Below are 18,026 nucleotides of genomic sequence, written 5' to 3' on the forward strand. Positions count from 1 at the left end.
ATCCGGAAGCGGGGCCAGTAAGAACCGGGCGGCACTCCGTTGCCATAGTTACACAGCGAGGCCTACATGTAAATAAAAGGAGGTTCCCGGGACGCATGCGTAGTTCATGGCTTTATTGTGATGCCCGCATCTCTCATAGGCACCCAGGGAGAAAAGGCCTTGGTGTTACCCGACGACATGCGCAGTTGTGTTTTTCTTAGCCACCAAGTAAGAGCGTAGGGATAGGTTGGAGTAACCTCGGTCATATAGTACGGAAATATTCTTTTCACTTTTTGCTATTAGCCATTATTTTCTTAGACGCTCAAACAGATAATATTAAAACTTTTTTTTAAAGTTAGAATAGCCATTGCGCATGCGTCCTTTACAGGAGGAAGTCCTTCAGCTTCAAAATGGAGGCGAAACCATATAGAGAAACCCGGCGGTTGAGGTCTTCAGTTCCGTCCCGTTGGCGCATGCGCGGAGGAGGCACTTTCTGTTTCCGAGGAGCGTGAGCCGGCGCCGGGTGAAGGGGCTGCTGCCTCAGCTGGGGAAAGAAGCGGAGGGGCGCCGCGCGTGTGTAGCTCATGGCGGAGAGCCCGACATCGGGTCCCCTCAACGTGATCCGCGAAGGGGACTGCGCTGTGCTCAAGCGGGACGAAGTCTTCAAAGCGGTTTCTGTGTTGAAACGAAGGTAAGGGGAAATAAGGAACAGATTCCTAGGCTGGCTAGCTTCCCTTTACTGTTCAGCCTCCCTTATATCTAAAACAGAGAGAGACTCTCTCAGCACAAGCATCCTTTATTTATTCTGCCTTATTATTGTTATTATTGTTGTTGTTATTTGTAGTCTGCCTTTCTCACCGAGAACCAAGGCAGATTGCACCATGCAAGTCAATACAGTATAATCCACAGTTAAGACATTTGATGCTGTGTTTCTCATTCTTCTCTCCTCCAACAGCCCTGTGAGGTAGGTCAGGCTGAAAGTAGGTGACTACTCCAAGGACACCCAGCAAGCTTCCATGACAGAGTGGGGACTAGAACCTGGGTTGCCCAGATCCTAGTCGATCACCCTAGCCACTACACTACACTGCCTCATCTTGTGGGTGTTTCATTATTAAGGCTTCATTTCAAAGTCATTTCAGCTTTCCAGAGAAAGTTTGTGCCATCGCTTACTGCCTGATCCTTCTAACAGGAGATGTCAGGGATTGATCCTGCATGCAAAGCAAGTGCTCTAAGACTGAGGAAATCAAAATAGTCTGTTTATTGGACAGAGGCATAAATGGAAGATACAATCCTGGTAGAAACCTTTCTAATTAATGTAATAGTCTTTGTTGCCATGCAAGATACAGGGATGACAGAAAAATCAGTGTTGTATTTATCTGTTTATTTCATTTTTATGCTGCCTTCCCAATCGGGACCTAAAGCAGTGTACATTGTTTTCCTCTTCTGCGTTTTATCCTCCTAGTAATCCTGCAAGGTAGGTTAGGTTTAAAAACGTATGACTGGCCCAAGGGAGCTTCTATGACAGGGTGTGGATTTGAACCTGGGTCTCCCGGATCCTAGTCTGACATTCCAACCACTACACCATGCTACATTGCATGAGTTCCTGCTTTTCCAATGTATTCATGTGTTGATTATTCACTGTAGATCATCTTTCCTAGTCCCAGCATATTCTTTCATTCAAAATTGTTGCTTGAACCACACCCCCTTTAAGTTATGCAAGCGTATCATTTCTGTACACCATAAGTCAAATTGGCTGAATGCAAATCAAATAAATCATTCTCTCACTTTTCAGTTCTTACCAGCATCAGTGCTCACACATACTTTGGTAGGCATACTTATGTAAATCGTGGACATTCGTTTGTCCTAATTAGTGTTCAGTCTTGTGACAAAAATGCTGTGTATACAAACAGTGCCAAGGCTGTGGCCAGAAGCAGCTCCATAAATATATATTTGTATTATCTTACTTTCTGATGCCTCTCCTGTTACCATGAACACCCCACTGCCGCATCTGTCGCTCAGTACCCAGGATAGACTTGCACTGAGTTTTTCCGCCAGGGAAGCTACATCTCAGCACTGTTACGGATACACAGTAATGCTCTTGAAACAATCACGATGATACTGTTTTCCTAAATTAATTATAGCCATATGAGCATACTTTCTTCTCCACTGCTATGTCCTGGGCTCAAGGCCAGTTGTTACTTGCCTTAAGCAGGCAGTCCACTGCCCATGTGTAAATACGAATGTCCTGAATATGTTTTGCGCATACTGTCCCTTATTACGACCCCCTTTCTTCGTCTTTTAAATTTTGCCTTTAACTCTCTTCTTGCACCCCCTGGGTAGATTGCTGCCACCAGGAATTATATTCCAAAATAGTTAACTTAAAGTTCCCTTTTAATAACGTGCCCAAGCGTCAGACTCCTTCGTTTGTCTTTGTGGCCATGAGGAAAGGAATGGGACATAGGAATAACATACTCTGGGATGAGATAAAAACAAAATAAACCTTTATTTTTACAAGAAGCATATCTGTTTCACACTATTATTTAAGCTTGATGGTTTCTACGATAGTTCTCAGTTCTTAAAGTTTCTTTTCATAGGCTCAGATATACAGATATACACAAGCTTTCTCTCTCAGGTGCGCACAGACAGTTTGCCTGCTTCAGATAGAATGAAAGTTCTCTCACAGACACACAAAGTTCAGGCTTCCACACATTGCCTAACTGAACTAGAATGAAAATCCCCTCAGGCTTCCACACACATTGCCTAACTGAACTAGAATGAAAATCCCCTCAGGCTTCCACACAGGTTGCCTAACTGAACTAGAATGAAAATTCCCCTCAGGCTTCCACACATTGCCTAACTGAACTAGAATGAAAATCCCCTCAGGCTTCCACACAGGTTGCCTAACTGAACTAGAATGAGAATCCCCTCAGGCTTCCACACACATTGCCTAACTGAACTAGAATGAAAATCCCCTCAGGCTTCCACACATTGCCTAACTGAACTAGAATGAGAATCCCCTCAGGCTTCCACACACATTGCCTAACTGAACTAGAATGAAAATCCCCTCAGGCTTCCACACAGGTTGCCTAACTGAACTAGAATGAAAATCCCCTCAGGCTTCCACACACATTGCCTAACTGAACTAGAATGAGAATCCCCTCAGGCTTCCACACAGGTTGCCTGCTTTGCCTAGACTAGATCTTTTCTCTCCACTCAGTAACTGAAAACTGCATTCACTCTGCCCACACTCTCAGTCATCAACCAGTCATCTCACTCACTCATCCCTCTCTTTTACCCCCACTGTTCATCTGTACCACACCAAGCATTTAAAGACACACACACACTTAAATCATTACATCCCTCCTCCCAAAGAATCTGTGTTAGCGGTGCTAAAAGCTATCAGTAATTAGCAATTTTTACTCAAATGGTGATTACAATTAATTGTGGGTGTAGTTTCTCCATTAATTTTAGAGGAGCTACGACGATTGGTTTTTTTCTTGCATTGTAATCTGGAAGGTATTTACATGTTTTGCTTAGTTTTTAGGAGATTGAGTAATGTGACTACTGCAGGATATTGATGTACTTCTGATTTTTCTTTCAGAAAAATTATTTTCGAAAAACAGTGGTTCTATCTGGATAATGCCATTGGGCATATTTATGGAACTACCTTTGAAGTGACTAGTGGGGGAAGCCTTCAGCCAAAGAAGAGGGTGGAAGAAGCAACTGCAGGTAGGAGAAAGCCGGCTCCCAGTTGCTGGCAGAAATACAGTAAATGCAATTCTGTATATCTGGGTCTTTCTCTTAACCAAAGTATGATTTTGTTCCTGTAATATTAGGGCAGCTGGAACCAAAGAATAAGCTCATTTTCTTGGTTCTGTATACATTCCAAATCTGTTCAGTATTGCTCTAAAAAAAAAGATGAAGAAGAGATTAGTAATCCAGAAAATGAAAGTCTCAACAGTGTACAAAAATTATTGCTATTTATTCTAGATAAGTGCTGTTTAAATCACTGAATTGCTGCCAACTCCATTTTCCCAAAGTGCTTTCCACTGACAGAAGATGTTCTTGCTGCCATTGGAATGGAAGAGGAGGATCCAGCCAGCTGTCCTTTCCTCGAGGGGACAGAATAAATATTTCTTAAATGAAACTGTCACACACTTTCTCTGTTAAAATTACTTAGAAGGGGAGCCAGATTCAGGTCCAGTAGCACTTTGAAGACCAATTAGATTTCCAGGGTATGAGCTTTCAAGAGTCAGAGCTCCTCAGGAGCAAATTGGTCTTTAAGGTGTTGCTGGACCCGAATCTTGCTCTTCTACGGTAGACCAACATGGCTACCTACCTGAAACTATCTTCTTAGAAGGGGAGAACTCATCTCCTCTCGTTACCAGTTTTATAGCGAGTATGACTGTGTTGTACAGCATTTTCTAAGAAATCAATCCTTTTGCTCTGGAGGAAGAGTCTTTGTTATGAAACTCAATGGGTCATAGGAATCAGTAACACGTTTGCTATTATGCAGTCTTGGCCTTCAGATGCACCTAAGTTTATTATCCCTTCCTGGATATCTTACTTTTCCTATTTTTTTAAAAAATTGATGTGTAGCTGAAATGTTTCTGGCTAGTTCAAAAATCTTTTTGTTTGTACTTATAGTGCCTTTTCAGTTCTGTGATGCTATCACTGAACTTTCCAAGAACATTTATTTACTGCTCAACTTGTACAATTCAATAGTATAGCGGTGACAAAAACCCCACATTAAGCCTGGAGTAATGTTTTCTGAGTTAAACTTTCTGTGTTTAGTTCTTAGAAGGCAGTCCTCCATGAATGTCTCACAAATGCAGACTTTTTTTTAATTCTTCAGAAACAAAGGAAGCAGGCACAGATAACCGGAACATAGTTGATGATGGAAAATCTCAAAAACTGACTCACGATGATATAAAGGCTTTGAAGGATAAAGGCATTAAAGGACAGGTAACTATCATTTGGGACGCGTGATGTTGCTTTAGTGGTCCATCTCATACTTTTCCTACTTGCACCTGAGCAGTTTTACAGTATCTGATGGCACCGCAGCTTCAAGCCAGGGTGCCTGCCTGTTTTTCCTTAGAGAAACTATTTTATTGCTATTGTTTTGGAAAATCATGTAATAAGGAAATTGTCTGTGTTAAGAGAATCCCTCTTAATGAGAAGAAAAAGTTGGCACAATCCATCTTCTCCCATACCATATCCTTTACCCATCTATCCACGGGCTAGCCAGGCACATTGGCACATGACCATAAGCCATAACCTTAAAGAAGGAGCCTTTTCATGTCCCCTAGAAGGAACCAGTGACTCAGAGCCAAGCTACAAGAGATGAATTACACGAGGAGCAGTACATGAAGGGAGTCACAATGTTAGCCAGGAAGCTGAGTTTTAAGAGTGATAGGAAGGCTTTGTTAATTTCCCTTCTCTACAGAGCCAGGGAGATGCTCCTCAGAGGGTCTGTTAATTTCCTTTTTGCCTCCAGGACGGCGCTGTCAGTTTCACTTCCCCTTCTAACAGGCAAAGAGGAAATAAACCCTCTGAGCAGCCATCTCAGGGCTCTGTAGAGAGGGGAAATTGACAACGCCTTCTGAACTCTTTTAAAACTCAGCTTCACGGCTAACGTTGCAACTCCCTTCATGTGCTCCTCCTTGTGTAATTTGTCTCTTGTAGCTTAGCTCTCTGTTTCTGTGGGAACTCACCCTCAGGCTACTCTAAGAGTATTTGTAGCTTATGTGCCTCAGTGCCTTTGGAAAAGGAAGGTAGCTGGTTGGGGTTTTTCTGTTTTTGTTTTTTTGCACTATTGCCAATTTTTAAAACTTGTACTCTTACTTTGTTACCATATTTACTGAAAAGACAGACAACCCTGAATGTAAGGCAACTCCCTTAAAATATTACAGACGATGCACACAGACATATATATTATTGTGTATATCAGTAACTTGTATATGAATGTGAAATGACCCCTCTTTTTAATTTTTGATGGCATACATGTGAAAAAACATAGTCTTGCATTTGAGTAAATATTATATTATATTACTTGCAGCCTGCCCCCTCAAATTCTCCCAAGTTGAGTCGTATTAGCTGAAATTCAGTACCCCAAAAATTCACTGCAAAGCTTCATGGGTACCGAAGTACCGCCGATAAAGTTAAACCCTCAAAGAAATCCAAGGGACCCTCAGGAACAGTGGAGGGTGTGTGTGTCAGTGTATGGGTCTGCAGGCGGGGTGTGTGTGTGCATGTCACCATCTTTTCCTCCAGCAGTGAAAGTGCCTCTCTGCCTTCATAATTGCTGTTACATTGGCAGAATAGTGACCCAGTGTGTGTGTAACATGCTGTCAAGTTACAACCAAGTTGTAGTGATCCCATGGGTAAGAGATCATTCAGAGGTGCTTTGTCATTACCTGCCTTTATATAGCAATCTTGGACTTCTTTGATGGTCTCCCATCCAGGTACTAATCAAGGCCAGCCCTGCTTAGCTTCTGAGATCTGATGAGATCAGGTTAGCCTGGGCCATCCAGGTTAGGGCCAACCCCATGTCATCAACCACAAATATTAACTTGCATTAGAAACTGCTTACCTGTCTTACGATTTTCAAGTGAATCTTTTTTTAAAAGCAGACTTATATTATACAGAAAAATGATTTAAAATTCTCTTCCCTAAAGGAAATCGTTCAGCAGCTGATAGAAAACAGTGCCACATTCAGAGACAAGACAGAATTTGCCCAAGATAAATACATAAAGAAAAAGAAGAAAAAGTAAGTTCAGTAGTAGAAAACAGAGTATTTAGTGGCTGATGGATCATTTGCCATTTTAATATCATTGCTGTGATTTGTTTGCAGGTATGAGGCAGTCATTACAATCATAAAGCCGTCTACCCGAATTCTTTCAACAATGTACTATGCAAGAGAACCAGGAAAAATCAAGTAAGGCTTAATTTTTTTCAGTGTTTTCGGAAACCTGGTCTGTTAAACTCCAAAATCTCTCCTTGAAACACTGTGATCTATATTAAAAAATAGACTTGCTTGAGATTGATAAGGGCAGCAAATCTTGCTTTCTTCTGGCAACTGTGGGGAACCTGCGCAATGAGGATTTATAGTGCTTTCAGGATTAATAACAAATTTAGTCATACTTTAAAAGACATAATGGACAAGGAAGTGGTTACATGACAGACTAGAACAGTCTCCATTTTTGGCTTGACAAAAATAGTTAGAACGTATCAAATATATTGGGTTTATTGGAGAAGCTTATGTTATTTCTCAACAACTGTCTGAATATTTATGATCTGGAAGACTGTACATTCTGAAAAATGTGTAGAGTAGATCACCTCTCTGTCCTTGGCTGAACTGGTTTGGGAAACACATGCAAGGTTGTGGAATTTGAGGCATATCTCTTGCAACATGGTTTGAGTGTTTGTAGACAAAATCTAAAAAGAGAGAGTTCTGGATCTAGATATTCAAATTAATTTGACAACTGTAGAAGTCAGTAAGTTTTTATTGCTTGTTTGGCTGTTGTAAATCCCAGAGTAACCTGTGAAATTATCCAAATGTCCTGGGATCTTGCCCTGAAATGGATAGCCCAGACAAGCCTGATCTTGTCAGATCTCAGAAGCTAAGCAATGTTGGCCTTGGTTAGTAATTGTATGGGAGATCTCCAATGAAGACCAGGGTTGCAGAGGCAGGCAATGGCAAACTGCCTCTATTAGTCTCTTGCCTTGAAAACTCCAGCAGGGGTTGCCATAAATCAGCTGTAACTTGAGGGCACTTTCCACCCCATCACCCAGGATTTGTCTCATAGCCTGCCACACGCTGAAACTTTGAACAATGACAGTCTCATTGGCTTTCTTAAGAGGAAAGTATATGCTTACAGTCTAGGACCCAGGAGATACTGACAGTCCCAAATTTCTGCTTTTATGGAAATACACATACACCAGTGCATACTTCAGAGAATGTTACAAATGAAGTTTATTGCGCTCTACTTAGAGATTTTCATTTTGGAGAATAAGGGTGAAATATCAAACATTTTGTAGACATCTGTATACCCTGAGAGTGCAAAAATCACACTGGTCCGCTTTTCATGTTACACACTCTCATTGTTTAATAGAACGTGTGTAACACTCCTGTTTACCTATAGCAGCCTGGCAACAGTTTGTGCAAACTCAGAAATTCATATTTTTAGATTTTGGATTCCTATCAACCTGTTGTTTTTTTTGCTGATCTGAAATCAGTAGTATGAGTCAACATGCCTTTAAATAACAGGCTGATAACAGGGATCCATGTTTAACACGTGGTACGTCCCATAAAAGGAAGTCTTCAGTATTGTAATGTTTCACAGTGAAATGTTTAATATCTGTTCTCCTTCTTGTTCCTGAGGGCTTAGGAAATATTATTGCTGTTTTCCTCTGTTTACTTGAGCTGGAATTGTATAGTTCTTTATGATGATAACCTCCCTGTTAGAAAAAGCGCTTTGCAGACCGTGGGTAGACATTATTGGCCCAACCCTTATTTCTCACCCACTTAAGTCTTGGGCTTGGCTATGTCTTACTGTGTTCCTCACAAAGAACCATTATTACTAAAGCTGAATTATTAATTGATCCATGCAACAAACTATTTTACTGTCTCTCTGAGAGTAAGATGTCTTCTTTTTCTAGCCATTTACGATATGATACTCTAGCCCAAATGTTGACTTGGGGAAACGTCCATGCCGGGAATAAGATGATCATAATGGAGACCTGTGCAGGATTGGTGCTGGGCGCAGCAATGGAACGGATGGGAGGTAAGAAAAGGCAGCCTCACGGTTCCTAGATACTGGCTTCTTTTGGAATGAGAGCACAAGCGTTAAAATGAAAGCATCATTTTATAGAACATGTATTTGACCTTTGGTTTTCTTATGCGCGTAAGGCATTCGTGTTGGAAAAGCACTTTTCAAATGCACAGCATTTGGACCAAAAATGTGCAGCCCTAATTCATTAGTCGAGTCCCCAAGAAGTGTGAAATCGTTAAGCCGTTGACCAAATCTCAGGTCTGTCACTCACTTCCCCCTTGCTTTGCATTTTGTCTGAGAAGTTCACGTGTGTAGAATAAGCAACTGGAAGACCCTTTTTGTTCCTGCTGTAAGTAATCGCTCACTGCCCCAGACTGGTCACTTGTGAATAGTTGTTTTAAGAATGGCAGCATGGTGTTGTTGATTCAGTTATTCCAGGACTTGGAGTTACTTTAGATATGGTTGAGAGCTGAGCCGTTCCCAGTGGATTTTTTCCACTGGGTAGTAGAGCCCCGTTGATAAACCAAACGGCTTTTGAAACTCCCTGTAGTTTTAAAATGGGATGTGCAGCTATAAACAAGTCCGCAGTCACTCAGGGGCTTGTAGAACTTGTTTCATTTTTCTTGGGATCATAACCATAGGGTTGGATCCAGGCCTTCCGCAAATGGAGGGAGTTATTGGAAGGGAATTTTGCTGTCTCTGAAAAACTGCTGCTAAGTGTCAGGGGACCCTTGAGAACTGTGTGGGATGCTTGGGGAGAGGAGGCCTGCTTTAAGAAGCCAGAATTCGCAGGAATCCCTCTTCACACTTGCACAAGCGGAGCAGCTTTTGAAAACACAGCAGAACCTTTTGTGGGGTGAGATTTCTGCCTGTTTCTCCCATCCTACATTCCTCTGTGTTTCTGAGACCCCCCCCCCCCACCAAGCCCTTTGGGGGCACAAGTGGGTACACTGGGAAGCAGGAGGCAGTAAAGAGCCTTGCACAGAGTTGCTGCATTCATTTTTTTAATTATTACAATTTTATTAAAACTATAAAACACAGCTATAAACTGTTAAACTATAAACACACACAAATTTAAAAACATGCATAAAGTCACAAAATGCACAAGTAATAAACAACGATTAAATATACAAAGATTTACAACTCACAAGAACTCTATGCTAATAATAAGTAATAATTATACAAAGTACAGGTTATTACAGTATAAGGAATTATAGCTGATCTAACAGAGGGAGGGATTTCTTACAAAGTTCACCAATTACTCTATGAAACTAATAGATAACTTATATATTTGCATATGTATGAAAAATTTTAAAGCCGGGTAAGGAGCTGTTACATTCCAGGTATTCAAAAAATGGAAACCATTTCTCCATAAAATTAGTTGTTCTTGGAAAGTGTTCTACTTGATAGATTTTATCATACAACTTTTCCGATATAAAATGGTCCCAAATTTTTTTATGCCAGCTGTCAATTGAGGGGGTAGCCTTAAGATTTCCAAAGCGTACCTATTGCACTCTTTGCAGCCACCAGTAAGGTGGTTATTAGGTCTCTCCTTAATGCGGGAATATGGGTCTGCCAATTATCCCATTGATCTAACAGGATAATTTCTGGTGCCAGAGGAATTTCATACCCTGTTATTTTTCGGATTTCCTTTAGCACTTCTTTCCAGAATTTTTCTATGTGCTTACACCTCCACCAGCAGAGGGCAAAATCTCCTTCTTCTCCTCAATCTTTCCGGCAATTAGGCGAAGATGAGGAAGAGATCTGGGATTTTTTCTTTGGAGTCATACACCATCTGTTAACTATTTTGTAGGTTTGCATCTTAGTGACAATTGACTTTGAGGTATAGGCGTTGGAAGACCAAATTTCCCCCATCTTTCTGTAGACTGCTCTATTGGCAATCTTTGTTTCATTGGGCTTGAAATTTCAAGTTGCTGCATTAATGGAAGCGTTGAATCCAGTTGGTTCCCTTCTAGTAAGAGTCAAGCAGTGAGCTGTGGCGGTTTGCAGTAGATTTCCATTGAGATTTTCAAGATAGATGCTTTTGAGAGTCAAAGCTCCCTTCGTCATCTGAAGGTATCTGATGAAGGCAGTTTTGACTCTTGAAAGCTTATACCCAGGAAATCTTCTTGGTCTTTAAGGCACTACTGGACTCGAATCTTCCTTCTCTATTAAGTGTGGAGCCTTTCTGTGTTAGAAGGAGACATTCTGTCAGAGGAGTGCTTCTCACTTAGCGGAAGGGAGTCATCGGATCCAGCCCATTAAATATTATGTTCAGTCCCAAAAACCTTCCTGTTGTTCATATCAGTTGTCAGTGGGACTTCCTATGGTGCCTGTTTATTGACGTATATATGTCGCTTGAGCTCTTACTGAATTGCTGAGGCTTAGGTTATTATATGAACTGTCCCCATTGAAAAGCATTATTCAAAAAGATGAGAAACTACTATAAAGTTTCATTTCTGTTTGCACGCAAGTCATCACTTGATCTTGCAGCCATCCCCTGAGTATGCACAGTGGACTCTTTTCTATCCTTTGAGTATGCACAGTGGAGGGGCTGCGGCTCAGTGACAGAGCGTCTGCTTGGTATTCAGAAGGTCACCAGTTCAATCCACAGTGTCTCCAGGTAAAGGGATCAGGTAGTATTTGATGTGAAATGCCTTCACCTGAGACACTGGAGAGGTGCAGCCAGTCTGAATAGACCATACTTCGATGGACCAAAGGTCTGATTTAGGAGAAGGCAGCTTCACGTCTTCACATATTCATGTATATGCAGGGCGTTAGCTAGAGATTATTGCACTGCAGCAGACTTTAGATGAATATGAAGTTAACGGTGACCCTTGTTTGCAGGTTATGGGTCCATTATTCAGATGTACCCAGGAGGTGGAGTCGTTCGAGCAGCCACAAACTGTTTTGGGTTTCCGGAGTCCTTTTTCCAGAAACTTTACGAGTTCCCTCTCAGCAAAGTGGGAAGTCTTCTCTCTGGAACATTCTCTTTTGAGGCATCATCTTCAGAAACCGAAGGGAGCACACCGCTGGCAGACGAAGACGACAGATCGCTGGATGAAAAGCAACTTTCCGTACAAGAAGCAGATACGGAGTGCGGCACCGAGATACCGATGGAGTCCTGTCAGCCTGAAGAGCAAGAAATGGCGGATCTTCCTAGTGATGGGGAAGCATTGGGAAACGATAAAACAAAGACTACTGTAAGAGTTGAGTAACTAGTTTTCTTCCATGCTGTAGAAATGTTTTAATTTTAAGAATCCATCCAACCAGTGAACACTGACTGCAAAGAGACCGTGTAGCTTCAGTTCTTGTGTTATCCTGGTTTAAGGTTGACGTCAGGACCTTTTGAGAGAACTCCGAATGCTCTCATAGTTCTTTCAGGGGCTTATTCATACTTGTATTTATTTATTTATTTATTTATTTATTTATTTATTTATTTATTTATGGCAACTACTGGAGAATCTCTTGCCTCCCACAACAATTCTGTTTTAATGATAGAGACGGCACATTATACAGCGACCCACAATCCTACTCCTCCCCATCATGACAAGAAAATGGCAAGACGTGAACATAACAACATATACCCAGGCCACTCTTATTGTTTAAAAATAAATTAGCAAGAGCATCATGCAAATGATTTGTTTTCTGTGTAGGGGTATCCATAAAGTTTCATAAAAAGATTTCCTGTAGCTCCTGTATCGCTGCTTAAAATATCTAAAAAAAACCCAACCCTCAATTATGTTCTTCTCAGATGCATGACAAACAAAGGAAACAAGAGGAAAGGAGGAAAAAGTTGACAGAAGCCGCAGCTTTGTTGAAAGACAAAGATGCTGATGGGTAAGTTTGATTACATAAGACTAAATACTTTTCCCGAAGCAGTGTCTTATTTTCATTTCAGAAAGTCAAATAGAATAGATCAAGGTAGGTTTCCGGCAAAGCAGAACAGGTCAGTCTGTCTTTTGTGGTCTCTCAGTACTCGGTTCTGGAGGTGCAAGTCAACAGTGCCCATGCCCTGGATTGCCCCATCTCACTCTCGTGTTTCACCCATCGCTTCAGCCTCTTCCTGAGACTGCCCCATTTCCTCCCCCAATATCTTCCCTGCTAGACTAGGAGTGATTCCGCATACGTTGCATAATGCACTTCCAGCCCTCTTTATAGATAATCTGGAACGGATTTTTTTGTGTGCGGAACAAAAAATCCACCTCAAACGATTGATAAAGTGCATTGAAAGTGCATTATCCAACGTGTGTGGAATCAGCCTAGGTTGAAAGTGGCCCAAGGTCACCCAGAGTCTATTCTGACATTCTAACCTATGCACTACACAGTCTCTCACAGCATTTGCACTATTTTGATGTTTCCTGGCCTGCCTTTGGCATAGTGGCCTCTCGATCTACCTTAAATCCTTCCTTAAAGACTTCATCCCCTTATTCAGTACCATCCATGCAGTGATCTTTGAGGACAGAACAGTCCTCCACTAAGCTATAAATATTGTTAAGTGCTACCCTTCTGCCTGAACATTTGGAAATCCAAGAGTATCGTCACCTTAAGTTTTCTTGAGATAGAAAGCTCTAAAGACTTTTGGTATCTTCCTGATTAATTTACAATTACATAAGCAGACCCGAATAGAAGCAATCCAGCAGTAGATTTCCAAGGATCCCTGCGGCTCCCCCCCGCCCGCCCCAACTTCTTGCCATCCTGCTACATCCAGGACCAGTGATCTCACCTCTTTGTCCAAATTCAAACAGCAAACACTTCGGGTTGTATTTCCCACCCAAACATAACATATGGTTATTTTATGTATACATGTACACTCATTCCTCTACCCAGACCATCTTCAAAGTATTCTAAACAATAATTCTGGATTTACCAATCTTGTGTGTGATGTTTTTCTAACTTTGCTTGCTTCCAGTGGTATTGTGACTGAAATTCCTCCCTTCTTGAGTACTCCTTTTTCCGTATTGGGTGAGATTTAATAATCCGTGTGTGCATCAGTGGCTTTCAAAGAGATTTTATCACTTCCCTGGAGCTGGCCACTAAGTAGTTTGAGGTTCCTCAGAGAGTGTTCCTCAGGCCACAAATGCATTCGGTATTGCTCAGTCTCTGTTCCAGAACAAAAATTAGTAAGGCCAGGATATTAACTTCACTTAGAAATCGCCTTTCTTTATCTAATCAGCAATGATGCTCAAGGAACAGGGTTTTCTCACCTCATTCCTTCAGCTGCTGAGTCTCCTCCCCTGCCCCCCCCCACCTCCAGTTCTGCTTTTGGGGACCAAAGGGCATGCATGAACAACACGGTAAAGGCGAGGATCTGCTATGGGAGGGAGGAATTTGAAAAATCATTCCCTCCCAGAGGTATCCAAAAGTGCCTGACCATAGGTGAAAGCAGACTGAAGGACACAAGCCATTATTCTCTTAACTGATGTTTTGGGGAATAGAGCTAACCTGTGCACAACTTTCTCTTGCAGTTTAATTGTAGCCAGTCGATTCCATCCAGCGCCTTTATTGCTCTCGTTATTAGAATTCGTTGCTCCCTCGAGGCCTTTTGTTGTCTACTGCCAATATAAAGAGGTGAATCCAATACAATTTTCTTTTTTCTCATCAAAGTTTCCAAGCGAGTTCATTTAACCATTTCCCCCCTTTATCTTTTAGCCATTACTGGAATGCTACACAAAACTGAGAGAGAAAGGCGGGGTTGTTAACCTGAAGCTTTCCGAAACCTGGTTACGCAACTATCAGGTAAGGAAATGTGAATGAGGAAGTTGATTACTTTCCCCCAATCTCTCAGCTCCAGATCGCAGATACAGTAAATGTTTTATCAGGCATCATTCTCAAAAAATGAAGGCTGCTCTTAGTCCAAGCAAGAAAAAATTATGTTATATATTATTATTCTGAAAAAAATGGAGTAAGGCGAACTCTGGGGTCATGGTTATAGCAAACAGAAACCCATGGCTATTGAGTGAGGCATTCCGTAGTTCCCTGGCTTCTGTGTGGCCTAGAGTTTTCTCAAACCAGCAAAAAAATGTTGTGGAGGAGTTTCAGTGCTAGAGCATTTGTTTTTCGGACAGAAGATCCCAGATTCTATTCCCAGAATCTCCCGCTAAAAAGAACTTAGGTGGCAGGCTTGGGAAGGGTCCCCCTTTGCCCAGTTTTTGGGGGTGGGGTAACTATGAGCTTAAGTAGATAGTTCTTGGCTTAAATAAACATCCATGTAAGGCAGGGTGTGCATCATCACAATTACCTATTTTCTAGTGAACCAAGTGAAAGGTTGGGCTGCCTCCTGTTTTGATTATGCACTACTACATGCACTTGGCAGTTCCCTGCCAGTATTTTCAAAATGGTGTTGACAATTTTCTGGAACCTCTGTGATGTCATTCTGACACACGTTCTCCAGCTTCTGTAACAGTGCCCAACTGTTGAATACTCAGATTGTACATAAATACATTGCTGTACATTCTCTAAAAGGTGAAGAATATTGACCTTGTAGAATAAGGGTTGGATCCTATCAGCTTTTTCTGGTGGCAACAGAGAGGAGAGAGTCCCTTTGACCTCCCAAAAAGATTATGCTGAAGTTCATGGGTGCAGCGTGGACAAAAGTAATGAACAGGGGAATCAAGTAAGATTGAGAGGAAAAGCTGCTACGATTAGAGATGGGCACAAACAGAAATACAAACAAAAAAAAAGCCATGAACAGCCCAATCTGCTGTTCGTGAACAAGCTGTTCGTGAGGCCCTGTTCTTAAACGAACAGGTGGATGTTGCAAGCCTCGTTCATTGCTGTTCATTAAGCCAGACAGTCTGGCACCTGCAATCAATTCCCTTGGCAACTTAGACAGGGATTGTCTGAACTCCTGCTGTTGCCCTGGAAACCCCAGTCTAAGCCCAATTTAGCTTGATAGGCAGGTCTTCCTTTCAAGTGTGGAGCTCCAAATTTGTTACAAGGGAGCAAAGACCGGGGGGAGGGGGGCTCCCAGCTTTGGCAGTGGAGACGGAGAGACAGCTGCTGTTGGCATTTTGATAGAGTGCATTGGAGCTTGAATTTTCTTTGTGTGTGGTGGGATAGGGATCTACCCCTTCAGGTTCCAGGGCTGCTGCCAGGCTCTGAGCCAAGCTATCACTTATTATTGGTACCTTTCCTGCTGCCTGCTCAGGTCAGGTTTCTGGGAGTGGTGCGGTAGGGATTTTGACCAAACTTGGATGATGGCTGGAAGAGAGCCTGCTGGCCCCCACGAACAGCCAACCATGAACATGTTTGTGAACAGGTCATGCTCATAAGTGTTCGTGAGTCCCTATTCGTGGATGGCAACAAACATCATGTTTGGGGGTTTTTTTTCTCTGTTCGTGCCCATCTCTAGCTAGGATCCAACCCTAAGGGGCTTTCCTCTTTTTGGTGATACTATGTGTACTATTTTTTGTTCTTTGTAAAGATCTTGCCAGATCGAAGTCATCCCAAATTGACAATGAGTGGCGGCGGAGGGTACCTGTTGACAGGCATCACTGTAATAAACGAGAATCTAAAAACTGATGACTGCTCAGAACAGAAAACCGAAGAACCAGCATCCAAAAAACGTAAACTTCAAGACCCCTAACACTTAAAGAAGATGTTTCCTTTAATTCCTTAGGACATGAACTGCGTTGTGTTCTATTGCTAACTCTGTTTAAGAGCACAGAAGAATGTACATGCCTTGCAGTTGCTGCCGGAAACAGAGGAAATGTATTTCAGGAATGGCTACCAGCTGAAAAGAGGCTTTTAAACAGTAGAATGCTTTGCTGTCCAAACCAATCCAGGCTTCTGTAGTGCCATAGTTTCAAACGTCTATTTTAAAGTTCAGGTAGTGAAAAAAATGGGGGATCATAAACCATAGTCTTTCTAGAGATGCTGCAAAAATGGTTGGGTTCTTCCATTCTGTTATAAGTAATAAGATTTGAATTTATGCAAGAGCATTATTTCTAATTCCACTGGCACCTGCTTTTGATGACAAAATTGTGACTTGCACCTGCCTCTGACACCTTTTTACAAGGTGAAATTAGTATTGCAAAATCATGCAAGTTCATTGCAGATGAACATATAGGACTCTTGACATGAGAACATCCTATTTTTTTACCCTTTACTTTTGAATGCAAGGACTAAGAAACCTTGGGTGTGTGTTGTAAATTTCAAAATACCAGTCATTCATTTTTTGCTATTCTTTCATGAACGTTGGTTTGCCTCTTTCCTTTTTTAAAAAAAAAAGTGACAACTTTTGTATTATGTAGAATTTATGATCTGTAAATCTGCATTTCAATAAATTCTGAGGATCTTTTTTCTAATACAAGAGTGATTTTCTTTTGAGCGTGAAAACATGTTGATAGGAGAGAAACGTGGACATACTATTTTTGGTACTGAGTTTCTTTTATTGTAAGCCCCTCTGAGGATTTGGAGGGAGGATATAATCGTTATTCATTGGGGCCTGCTACTCTGCTGAGTTGAGTATGAAGCCTTCCGTCACCCTCGGGAGCCTTCAACTAGTGTGGCTCTTCTACTAGAGAAAGATCCACAAGCTGGAGGATGCCCCTCAGGCTGGTAGAAGACTTCAAATTTGACTGATCACAGTGGAAGGAGATAGGCCAACAGGTATTTTGGTGGAGAGGGGCAGTTAATTACCAGCAATTGATTCTAATGATATAAAGTAACAAATCATGTTGGATGGTGTAGGTCAGTTTTTTGAACTTCCTTTTTCTCTGAAGTCAAACCCTGAGAATAGCGTAGTCTCTTTCACGTTGCATCATCCTTCAAGTCTGTGCCAGTTGTGATGTATCTAATGGGATTTCATTTTTTTCCTAGTCTATGTCTTACTGCTTACTGTGTTTTTAAAATTTACTTCATTTATACTCCACTTTTCTCCCAAAGTAGCTTACAACTTTTTCCATTTTATCCTCACAACCAGCCCTGTGAGATGGGCTAGGCTGAGGGTGTGACAGGCCCAAAGTCACCCAGTGAGTCTCCATGGCAAACTGGGGGTTAAAACTTGGGTCTTCCAGCTTTTAGTCTGACAATCTAACCATTACACCATGCTGGCTGTCATTGTATTTTCAGAATGTCTCATTTTTCGGAATTAGAGCAAGGACTCAAAGAAGACTGAGGCCTGTGGAGGAAGGCTGGATAGATAATTTCAGCCTGCTAGAGGATGCCAGTTTTGAAGAAATAAGAAATGCCCCCCAACCGATTCTGTTTACATTTGTGGGGAAGGCTGGGTATAAATTCAGGTGTTTGCCAACAAAATTTCTGGCTCAG

At 41.7% G+C, this 18,026-nt stretch overlaps 1 protein-coding gene across 2 annotated transcripts; it reads left to right on the forward strand.

Annotated features, from left to right (window-relative positions):
- Positions 1–184: 184 nt before the first annotated feature.
- TRMT6 (tRNA methyltransferase 6 non-catalytic subunit) lies at positions 185–17,037 on the forward strand. 2 transcript variants are annotated; one of them, XM_054981663.1, is made up of 11 exons: positions 185–670; positions 3,581–3,708; positions 4,835–4,944; positions 6,657–6,748; positions 6,833–6,916; positions 8,641–8,765; positions 11,601–11,962; positions 12,508–12,593; positions 14,222–14,324; positions 14,406–14,492; positions 16,180–17,037. In XM_054981663.1, the coding sequence occupies exons 1-11, from the start codon at positions 564–566 to the stop codon at positions 16,339–16,341; spliced, it is 1,446 nt and encodes a 481-aa protein (XP_054837638.1). In that variant the 5' UTR covers positions 185–563; the 3' UTR covers positions 16,342–17,037. The 2 variants fall into 2 exon arrangements, with proteins under 2 accessions (XP_054837638.1, XP_054837647.1); XM_054981672.1 differs by having other exon boundaries at positions 11,601–11,956.
- Positions 17,038–18,026: the final 989 nt, after the last annotated feature.

This window comes from Eublepharis macularius, chromosome 1, assembly GCF_028583425.1.
Source record: "Eublepharis macularius isolate TG4126 chromosome 1, MPM_Emac_v1.0, whole genome shotgun sequence".
Lineage (NCBI taxonomy): Eukaryota > Metazoa > Chordata > Lepidosauria > Squamata > Eublepharidae > Eublepharis > Eublepharis macularius.